Genomic DNA, 12,074 nt, shown 5'->3' on the forward strand with positions numbered 1-12,074 from the left:
GCCTGGCAGCATCTATAGGGAGAAGTGCTGTCGACGTTTCGGTCCAAGACGTCTCCCTATAGATGCTGCCTGGCCTGCTGTGTTCCACCTGCATTTTGTGTGTGTTCATCCAACATTAACATTGAAGCAAAGTTTTTTCTTTCTGTACCGCAATCTTGGATTAGGTTTCTCTTGGGTGGATTAATACGTGTTTTCTCTGAGACTCCTTGTGCAGGAAATCTCATCAGGCAGTGTACCTCCTGCTCAATGGTATATTTCAGCAGAAGTCTGAGACAACGGTATGGCACCAAAGACTCTCACAGATTCTTACAGACATGCTATGGAGAGTATTTAATTGGTCACATCACCGACTGGAGGGAATCACGACACGGGATTGTAAAGAGCTGCAGAAAGTTGTAAACTCAGCCAGCTCCATCACGGGCACTAGCCTCCCCAACATTGAGGACATCTTCAAAAGGTGATGCCTCAGAAAAGACCGCCCCAACACCCTCTTCTCATTGCTACCATCAAAGAGGAGGTACAGATGCCTGAAGACACACACTCAGTGATTCAGGAACATCGTCCCCTCCATCATCAGATTTCTGAATGAACCTATGAACACTATCTCAATATTTTTTCTTTTGTTTTGCTCTCTTTTTACCCAATTTATCTAATTTAGTTTTGTCAAATGTATTTCTTCTTGTAATTTATGGTTTTTATTATTCTGTACTGCAATGTACTGCTGCCACAAAACAACAAATTTCACGACACATGCCAGTGATATTAAAGCTGATTCTGATTTTGAGCCGAGGGCAGGGCCTGGCCGGTGGGGGTCTTTGATGATGGATGCTGCTCTCAAGTGGCAGTGCTCCGTGCAAATGTGCTCAATGGTGGATAAGTATCTAAAGGTGAGGAGAGTTCACGGGCACATCCCTCCCCTCCATCGGTAGTATCTACAGGAGGCACTGTCTCAAGTTCAAGTTCAAGTTCAGTACATGAATCCCCATGAATACTGCCAAATGAAACAGTATTACTCTGGACCTAAGGTACAAAACAGAACCAACAGTCATACACAGCACAAGGCACACAGAACACATACAGGTAGCAAGCACATATATTATATCAGTAAAATCATCACACAAAATAATAGTCCTAGACCTTAGACCCTGAGTCCATGAAGAACTTGACCCTGAGGGCAACAATCATCAAAGATCTCCATTGTCTGGACCCTGCCATCTTCTCACAGCTCCCATCGGGCAGGAGGTACAGATGCCTGAAATTCCACATCGCCACGTTCAGGAACAGACGCCTCCCTTCAGCCATTCGGTTCTTGAACCAACCAGCACAACCCTCATCACTCCGTCAGCATGGCAATAGTACAATCACTTTGCACTACAATGGAGATTTTTCACATTCTTATTGTCTTCTTTCTTGTATAATTTACTTTTGTGTAGTTTATGTTTTTCTTGAAAATGGTGTGTGCCTGTCACTATGCACCTGTGATACTGCTGCAAGTTTTTCGCTGTCCCTGTACACATATTTAATATTTAAGATTAAGTTTCACTTTATTAGACACTTATATATTGAAACACCAAAACACAGGGAGATGTCCCACTTTGCATCAAGTAGCTCACAGTCCAAGGAAGTGTTACCATGCTTCCGGTTACAACACAGCATGCCCTGAAGATCACCTTCCTGTCTGGGTCATGTCCCTTGTCCACTCACTAACCCTAACCGATATGGTTTTGGTCTGTGGGAGGAAACTGGAGCATCTGGAGGAAACCCACATGGTCACAGGGAGAACGTACAAACTGTTTACAGACAGCAGCGGAAATTGAACCTGGATCTTTGACACCGTAAAGCGTTAGGGCTAACTGTTAAGCCACCATAGATATGACAATAGACTCAATTTTGACTGACCATGAACAGAGAAGATGTGTAGTGACACTGACAAAATCATAATGAGACAGGCTTGGCCTGACCCGAACCAAACGCACATAATCAAGTGCCTTCCATCTGAAGTGAGTGAGTCAGGCTGTACCTACCCCATCTCTGACTTACCCCTTCTCTTCTCCTCACCTGCCTGTTACCTTCTCCAGAAACTCCTCCTCCTTCTCTTTCTCACATGGCCCACCCTCCTCTCCTATCAGATTCCTTCTTCTTCAACTCTTTAGCTCTTTCACCTATTACCTCCCAGCTTCTTACTTCATCTTCCCCCTCACCTGGTCTCACCTATCACCTGCCAACTTGTACCCCTTCCCTTTCACACCCCCACCTACTTATTCTGCCTTCTTCCCCCTTCCTTTCCCATCCTGACGAGGGGTCTTGCCCTGAAATGTTGACTGCTTATTCCCATCCATAGATGCTACCTGACCTGCTGAGTTCCTTCGGCATTTTATGTGGGTTACTTTGGCTCTTGAGATATTAATTAAATAAAATTTATTTAACAACCTGACAGTAAGCCTGTAAGTCTATTGTTCCTTCAATTATATGACCATATCTCTGTGAGCCTTTTCTGTATGGAAGACCAGCCATTCAGTGAAATGTCATGAACAGATTCAGTTAAGTGTCTGAAAATGCTGGTGGATTAAAAACGTACTATTTAAATTGAATTCATATTGAGGATGAGAATAGCTTGCTTTCCTTCTCTGGCAGGTCACTTTGTACTGGATGAGGACTTGGAGAGGACGGTGTTTGCAGTGAATTTGGGGACAATCACTCCACTGGAAACAGTGACCATTTTGATAAGCACCTCGCTGGAGCTACAGACTTTGCCCAATGGCACCATCCGGCTGGTGCTTCCATCCGTCTACGTCCCCACGCTGGTTACGCTTGGCAGCGATTCACAGACCACGGCAGAAAGCCAGCTCAAAAGGTAAGTCGTACATCGGCTGTGTCAGACGTTATTTTGGCCACCAAGACAGGCGATTTGGAAATTTGATTGTCAAAAGAATTGATTATTTTTAGATTCAGAATCAGGTTTAATATCACCAGAATATGTTGTGAAATTTGTTATTTTGCAGCAGTAGTACATTGTAATACATAAAATATACAACAAAATACTGTAAGTTAAAATAAGAAATAATATGTTATTATATATATATAAAATTAAATAAGTAGTGCAAAATGAGAACAAAAATGAGTGAGAAAGTGTTCTTGGATTCATTGTCAATTCAGAAATCTGATGGCAGAGAGGAAGAAGCTGTTCCCAAATCATTGAGTGTGTGTCTTAAGGCTCTTGTACCTCCTCCCTGATGGTAGCAATGAGAAGAGGGCATGTCCTGGTGACAGGAGTCCTTAATGATGGATTAATGCAGCAGCAGTACTGATGCACCATCACTAACTCTAGGAGACGGGAGGTGAACAATAGGCTTTTATTAGCTGCAAGAGACCACGATTAGTAGCAAGAGACCACCACACAACATCCTGGAGACTGAGGGAGGAGCAGTGCCTCCAATCGCCTTTATACAGGGGTCTGTGGGAGGAGCCACAGGAGCAGTCAGCGGGGGGGTGGGGGGGGGGGCGTGTCCAGACAGGTATATGTAGTTCACCACAAGTACATAATAATAAAAAACCAATAAATTATATATATATATATATAAATAAAATAAATATTGCAAAAAGGGAGTAAAAATATAGAATAGTGAACATAAAAATTGTAAGCTTCATTTATTCCAATTAATTTTCAGGGATAGAAAAGTAAAAGCTAAATTTTTATTGAGGTTTTGCAAAACCCTTGGCCTTTGGTTCTGAGTGGGCTCGGAGAAGAGGAAGCTGAAATCGACAGAATCCCCAGGCCAGAGAAGATGGAGAGCTGATCGTAAACACAAGAGATTTCACAGACGCTGGAAATCCAGAGCAACACACAAAATGCTGGAGGAACTCAGCAGGTCAGGCAGTGTCTGTGGAAGGATAAAGAGTCGATGTTTCAGGCTGAGAACCTTCATCAGGATAGGGAGCTCACTCGCTCTCCATAGGAGCCGCAGCTACCTGTACCAGATTACCTACCTTTGATTGTGCTCCCTGATCATTTCCATTTCCCTCCTCACCAGATTCCTCAGGTCGCCACATCATAAAATTAGATTCTGATTCAGATTTATTTATCACAGGTATTTTGAAGCATACAGTGAAATGTGCTGTTTGCATAAATGACTAACACCCCCAAGGAGGTGCTGGGGGCAGCCTGCAAGAGTCACCTCACATTCTGCATCAATACAGCATGTCCACAATGTTTAACAAAACACCACAAGCGGCAACAACAACACAACAAGGCCACAACAGCAAAACAAGCTCCTTTCGTACCTATCCCCCACCCCCTCATACACACAGTCAGGCTATCGACAGTTTAGTGCCATCTTGACTCAAGATTGTGAGAGCCATAGAGAGGATGGATCTTTTTCCCAGGGTAGGCAATCTCATATACTGGAGGAGATGCATTTAAGGTGAAAGTCGGGGGAGGGGGTTTGTTTGTTTATTTATTTATTTAGATAGATTGATAGATAGATGGAGCACAGAATAGGCTCTCTGGCTCTACAAGCCTGCTGCCCAGCAATCCCCCGATTTCATTCTAACCTAATCTCAGGGCAATTTACAATGACCAATTAACATACCAACCCATACTCCAGTCTTTCGACTGTGGGAGGAAACACACACAGACACAAGGAGAATGTACAAACTCCTTACAGGCAGTGGTGGGAATTGAACACCGGTCACTGGAACTGTAAAGCGTTGTGCTGACCACTACACTACTGTGCCGTTTAAGGGAAATGTATGGGGCAAATTCGTTTTACACAGAGAATGGTGCCTGGAATGGACTGCCAGGAATTGTGTGGAAGAAAATCAACTTTTAAAAGGCTTAAAAGGCTTTTAAATTGGCAGTTGAAGAGGCCAAGAATAGATGGATATGGATTGTGTGCAGGCAGAAGATATTCATATTCAGCACAAAAATTGTGGGCTGAAGGGCCTGTTCCTGTGCTGTACTATTCTCCATTCTCTGTAAAGCCAAAGACAGTTTTCAGCTAATTCCAGTATTCCAGAGCTGATGTCTTTCACTAGGCATTAAAAAACCATTAAATTTGCTTTAAATTATTTAAAAACCTCATAACAATTTTTGAAAATATATTAAAGTGCATTAAAACACTAATAAATAATTGAAAAATGTTCAGCTAACAAATATTATCAAACATTTAATAATATTTCCTAATCTGGAATCCCAATTCACATAATAGAGAATCTCACTCCGACACCAGGCCTGGCTGTCCATGGTTCTACAGTTTGTGGTTCTATGTTCCAGTCTGACACCAGGCCTATAATCCCACTCTGACACCAGGCCTATAATCCCACTCCGACACCAGGCCTATAATCCCACTCCGACACCAGGTCTATAACCCCACTCCGACACCAGGTCTATAATCCCACTCCGACACCAGGCCTATAATCCCACTCCGACACCAGGCCTATAATCCCACTCCGACACTAGGCCTATAATCCCACTCCGACACCAGGCCTATAATCCCACTCTGACACCAGGCCTATAATCCCACTCTGACACCAGGCCTATAATCCCACTCTAACACCAGGCCTAGCTGTCCATGGTTCTACAGTTCTGTGGTTCTATGTTCATCCAGCCATATGGGAGTCCACCAGTGGAGGAAAGGGTGTAAGACAATGCCAGAATCAGGCTTCCAATATAACTCGGAGTCCTGCCATGTGCAGAAGTTCGCTGATGACACGGCCATAGTGGGGTGTGTCAGGAATGGACAGGAGGAGGAGTATAGGAAACTGATACAGGACTTTGTGATATGGTGCAACTCAAACTACCTGCGTCTCAATATCACCAAGACCAAGGAGATGGTGGTGGACTTTAGGAGATCTAGGCCTCATATGGAGCCAGTGATCATTAATGGAGAATGTGTGGAGCAGGTTAAGACCTACAAGTATCTGGGAGTACAGTTAGACAAGAAGCTAGACTGGACTGCCAACACAGATGCCTTGTGCAGGAAGGCACAGAGTCGACTGTACTTCCTTAGAAGGTTGGCGTCATTCAATGTCTGTAGTGAGATGCTGAAGATGTTCTATAGGTCAGTTGTGGAGAGCGCCCTCTTCTTTGTGGTGGCGTGTTGGGGAGGAAGCATTAAGAAGAGGGACGCCTCACGTCTTAATAAGCTGGTAAGGAAGGCGGGCTCTGTCGTGGGCAAAGTACTGGAGAGTTTAACATTGGTAGCTGAGCGAAGGGCGCTGAGTAGGCTACGGTCAATTATGGATAACTCTGAACATCCTCTACATAGCACCATCCAGAGACAGAGAAGCAGTTTCAGCGACAGGTTACTATCGATGCAATGCTCCTCAGACAGGATGAAGAGGTCAATACTCCCCAATGCCATTAGGCTTTACAATTCAACCGCCAGGACTTAAGAACTTTTTAAAAGCTATTATTAATGCTTTTTGAGATAGTGATTTAGATGCATATCATATTTTTTACTGAGTTAAGTATTGTATGTAATTAGTTTTGCTACAACAAGTGTATGGGACATTGGAAAAAAAAGTTGAATTTCCCCATGGGGATGAATAAAGTATCTATCTATCTATCTATCTATCTATCTATTATCACTGACTTAAATGAGTCAGCTTCTTCCCCCTTCCTTTACAGTCCTGATGAAGTTCAAAGTAAATTTTATTATCAAAGTGCAAAGTGCATATACACAACTCTGAAATTCTTATTTCTTGTGGGCACACTCAATAAATCTATAGAATAATAACCATAACAGAATCAATGAAGGACTGCTCAACTAGGGCTTTCAACCAGAATGCAGAAGACAACAAACAATGCAAATGCAAAAAGAAGAAATAATAATAACAATAAATAAACAATAAATATCGAGAGCATGAGATGAAGAGTCCTTGAAAGTGAGTCCATTGGCTGTGGGTACAGTCAGTGATGGGGTAAGTGAAGTTGAGTGTAGTTATCTTCTTTGGTTCAATAGCCTGATGGTTGAGGGGTAGTAACTGTTCCTGAACCTGGTGGTGTGAAGCCTGAAGCTCCTGTACTTCTTGCCTAATGGCAGCAGTGAGAAGAGAGCATGACCTGGGTGGTGGGGGTCCCTGATGATGGACGCTGCTTTCCTGTGACAACCCTCCATGTAGATCTCCTCAGTGGTGGGAGGGTTTTACTCATGATGGACTCGGGTCCCTCATCCTTGATAGAATATGCTGCCTGGTACGGTGGTAGAGGCTGCTAAGACATATTTGGATAGGTAAATGGATATTAAGAGGGTGGAGGGATATGGACGTGGTGTAGGTAGAAGGGATGAGTGTTTGGGTGTCTTTGATTCGCTTTTTAGTTGGTTTGGCACATCATTGTGGGCTGTATGTCCTGTTCCTAAGCTGTATTCTTCAATGTCCTTAAAGCATCTCAGCTTGAAACATGGACTGTTAATTCATTTCTGTAGATGCCACCTGACCTGTCGAGCTCCTCCAGCTCTTTGTGTGTGTTTCTTTGGATAACCAGCATTCGCAGGATCTTTTGTATTCAGAATGGAGAGTGATGCCTGATTTTATTTGTTAAGAACATAAAATTACCCCAAGCTGCCCACATTAACTGGCCTATTGAATTCCATGTGCTTCCAGGAGGAATAGAGACCGCTGCTGCTCAAACCACCAACATCACAAGGAGACTGGCAGCCCGCGTGTTTAGCAAAGCTCTTGGATGATGAGGTCACCAACGCCATCGTGTATGACTTCAGTTTTCACCTTGAAATACGAGCACCGTGCTTGCTGGCAGGTCAGAACTGAAACAGTCACTCTCCTCGTGGGTTGTGCAGCCTTCTCCTTTTGTTCAGGGGTCTGGGCAATCACGGTAGCGTCACGCTCTACAGCACTGACGATCACACAGTGAAATGTGTCATTTGCACCAATGACCAACACAGTCCGAGGATGTGGAGAGGATATTTCCTTTTGTGGGGAAGTCCAGGACCAGAGGACACAGCCTCAGAATAGAGCAGAGGTTCCAAACTTCTTTCATGCCATGGACCGGGTACAATCAAGCATGGCGTCCTTGGGCCCCAGGCTGGGAACCCCTGCAATAGAGGGATATCCCTTTAGAACAGAGATGGGTGGAATTCAGTGCCACAGGGAGCTGTGGAGGCAAAATCATTGGATATTTTTAAAGTGATGGTTGATAGATTCTTGATTTGTCAGGGTGTCGAAGGTAGGAAAATGGGGTTGAGAGCCATGATGGAATGGCAGAGCAGGCTCAATGGGACGAATGGTCTAACTATGCTCCGGCAACACACACAAAAATGCTGGTGGAACACAGCAGGCCAAGCAGCATCTATAGGGAGAAGCAATGTCGACGTTTCGGGCCGAGACCTTCGTCAGGACTAACTGAAAGGAAAGATATTAAGAGATTTGAAAGTAGGAGGGGGAGGGGAAAATGCGAAATGATAGGAGAAGACCGGAGGGAGTGGGATGAAGCTAAGAGCTGGAAAGGTGATTGGCAAAAGGGATACAGAGCTGGGGAAGGGAAAGGATCATGGGATGGGAGGCCTCGGGAGAAAGAGAGGGGGAGGGGAGCACCAGAGGGAGATGGAGAGCAGGCAGAGTGATGGGCAGAGAGAGAAAGAAAAAAAAAAGCGGGGGGAAAAAACTAAATATATCAGGGATGGGGTTAGAAGGGGAGGAGGGGCATCAACGGAAATTAGAGAAGTCAATGTTCATGCCATCAGGTTGGAGGCTACCCAGCCGATATATAAGGTGTTGTTCCTCCAACCTGAGTGTGGCTTCATCTTGACAGTAGGGGAGGCCATAGATAGACATATCAGAATGGGAATGGGACATGGAATTAAAATGTGTGGCCACTGAGAGATCCTGCTTTCTCTGGCGGTAGGTGTTCAGCGAAATGGTCTCCCAGTCTGCGTCGGGTCTCACCAATATATAAAAGGCCGCACGGGAGCACCGGATGCAGTATACCACACCAGCTGACTCACAAGTGAAGTGTCGCCTCACCTAGAAGGACTAACTACGCTCCTATGTCTTATGGTCTTACTTGCTGGGGGGCAGTCCACTTTCAATACCAACATAGCATGCCTGCAACTCAGTAACGCTAACCAATACATCCTTGGAATGTGGGAAGAAACGGAGTCAGCCCGAGGAAGCACACATGGTCACGGGGAGGAATGTACAAACTCCTTACAGACAGCAGTGGGAATTGAACTTCGCTCGCTGGTAACTGCTACGCTGCAGGGCCGCCATTCAGGATGTGATATGTAACCTGTGAAATTTGTTGCTTTGTAACAGCAGGGCAGGCAAAGGCATAAAAATACCATGAATTAGAAAATAAATGCGTAGTGCAACAGAAAGGAATAGTGAGGGAGAGTTCTTGGGAACGTGGACTGTTCAGAAATCTGATGGTGGAGGGGAATCTGGGATCAAGGACTGAACATTCATGTCTGATTTTTAAACTAGAACCTTGGAGCTCAGAAGAATGAGGAATCAGAATAGGGTTTATTATCACTGACAGACGTCGTGAAATTTGTTGTTTTGTGGCAGTAGGACTGTGCAAGACATAAAAAATTACTAAGTTACAAAAATATATAGAGAGATCGAGGTGGAGAGATAGACAGACAAACAGTATACAATACAATAGAACTTTATTGTCCTTACTGAAGACAGATTGTGGTAGATTGTGATAGACAGCACACACAAAATGCTGGAGGAACTCAGGAGGTCAGGCAGCATCTGTGGAGAGGAATAAACAGTCAACGTTAGATAGATGAATAGATGGTGAAAAAGTAGTGAGGTGGTGTTCATGCGTTTATGGGCCATTCAGAAATCTGATGGCGGAGGGGAAGCAGCTGTTCCTGAAATGCTGAGTGCCTTCCGGCTCCTGTATCTTCTCCTTGGTGACTGTACCAGAATCTTTATTTTGGTTATCTCCTACCTTGGTTTGGTGTGGAAGCCATTACTGGTGGCCCTGAGTGACCCTCGGATTCTGTCCTCTGCAGTGTCGAAAGCCCGACGCACTCGATCCGCGCTGACGCCGACCCCACTGCAGTATGTGCTAGCAGCGTGACGATCACCTTGGCAGAGAAGCACACCTTCGACAGACCTGTGGAGATCATCATTCATCCCAGCGGTTGGGAAATGTTTCCTTTTCTTAAATTCTGGTCCATGTGATCTATGATATACCTGTGAACCCTGCCAACAGATCGGCTCATTGTGCACAAAACTAGAAAGATTTGAAAATGGGGATGTCCCAGTTTCTTTAATTTTTAATGATCCTAAGGGCAGAGCTGTGCAAATCAGCTCTGTGAATCCTTTCCCTAGAATGGTGTAATTAACATCGAGCATGATTGCACAGCTTACAGAATCAAAATTGGGTTTTTTAATCACTGACATTTGTCATGAAATTTGTTGTTTTGTGGCAGCAGTACAGTGTAATACATAAAAAATTACTACAAAGCACAATAAGAAATATGTACTGTACATATAATTAAATGAGTAGTGCAAAAAGCAAACAAATAATACAGAGGTGGTGTTCCTATGTTCACTGTCCATTCAGAAATCTGATGGAGGAAGGGGAAGAAGCTATTCCTGAAACATTGAATATGGGCCTTCAGGCTCCTGTATCTCCTCTCTGATAGTAGCAATGAGAAGAGGGCATGTCCTAGGTGATGGGGGTCCCTCAATGATGGACGTTCCCTTTTTGAGGCATCGCCTTTTGAAGGTGTCGTCCATGCTGGGGGAGGAGCTGGCTGTGTTTACAACTTTCTGCAGTTAGAATTGTTTACATAGTACACCTGCAGAAATCTGTTAGATTCTTTGGTGACATACCAAATCTGTTCAAACTACTAATGAAATACAGATGCTGTTGTGACTTCTTTATAGTTGCATCAAAGTGTTGGGCCCAGGAATGAACTTAAGAGATGTTAACACCAGGAACTTGAAGCTGCTCACCCTTTCCACTTCTGGTTCTTCGATGAGGACTGGTGTGTGTTCCCTTGACTACCCCTTCCTGAAGTCCACAATCAGTTTCTTGGTCTTACTGATGTTAAGTGCAAGGTTATTGCTGCGACACCAGTCAACCAGCTGATTTGTCTCACTCTCCATGTCACCATCTGAAATTCTGACAACAATAGTTGTGTCATTGGCAAATTTAGAGATGGTGTTTGAGCTGTGCCGATCCACACAATTCTGGGCGTAGAGAGAGTAGAACAGTGGGCTAAGGACACATCCTTGAGGTGCGCCAGTGCTGATAGTCAACGAGGAGGTGATGTTACTTCTGATCGACACTGACTGCGTTTTCCAATGATGATCCAGTTGCAGAGGGAGGTACAGAGGCCCAGGTTCCGACACTTGTTGATTAGTACTGAGGGGGATTGCAGCCTGACATAGATATTGCTATTGTCCAGGTGATCCAAAGCTGAGTGGAGAGCCAGTGAGATTGCATCCGCTATAGACCTATGTGGGTGCTGATCTTTTAACCTATTCTAAGATCAATCTAACCCTTCCCTCCATTTTGTTTTCACCCATGTGCCTATCTAAAAGTCTCTTAAATACCCCTAATGTATCTGCCTCTACCGCCACCCCTGGCAGGGTGTTCCACGCATCCACTACTCTGACATCCCATTTGTGCTTTCCTCCAATCACCTTAACATTTACCCCCTTTGTATTAGCTATTTCCACCCTGGGAAAAAATCTCTAGCTGCCCACTCAATCTATTCCTCTTATCATCTGTACACCTCTATCAAGTCACCTCTCATCCTCCTTCACTCCAAAGAGCCCTTGTTCACTCAACCTATCCTCATGAGATGTTTTCTCTAATCCAAACAGCATCCTGGTGAATCTCCTCTACACACACTCTAAAGCTTCCACATTGCTCCTGTAATGAAGCTGAACACATATTCCGATTGTCTATCAACGTTACTTTGTGGCTCCTGAACTCAGTCACCTGACTAATGAAGACAGTACACCATACGCCTTCTTAACCACTCGAAGATGCTTTACTGAACAGTTAGCCAATGGGACTGTTGTCATACCTGCTTCTCAGTGCAAGTTTTTGTGAACTGTGGCCTGAAAATTCAGCAGTTGTAGGTTAG

At 44.4% G+C, this 12,074-nt stretch overlaps 1 protein-coding gene across 1 annotated transcript in view; it reads left to right on the forward strand.

Moving 5' to 3' along the window:
• vwa5b1 (von Willebrand factor A domain containing 5B1) overlaps nt 1–12,074 on the forward strand; it is a 168,542-nt gene that overhangs the window by 50,089 nt on the left and 106,379 nt on the right. The window contains exons 4-7 of the mRNA XM_073032499.1: nt 2,635–2,854; nt 3,669–3,678; nt 7,615–7,759; nt 9,980–10,111. Of these exons, the coding sequence (XP_072888600.1) occupies nt 2,635–2,854; nt 3,669–3,678; nt 7,615–7,759; nt 9,980–10,111 (507 nt within the window). The remainder of the gene's footprint in view (nt 1–2,634; nt 2,855–3,668; nt 3,679–7,614; nt 7,760–9,979; nt 10,112–12,074) is intronic.

Source organism: Hemitrygon akajei, chromosome 29 (genome assembly GCF_048418815.1).
Source record: "Hemitrygon akajei chromosome 29, sHemAka1.3, whole genome shotgun sequence".
Classification (NCBI taxonomy): domain Eukaryota; kingdom Metazoa; phylum Chordata; class Chondrichthyes; order Myliobatiformes; family Dasyatidae; genus Hemitrygon; species Hemitrygon akajei.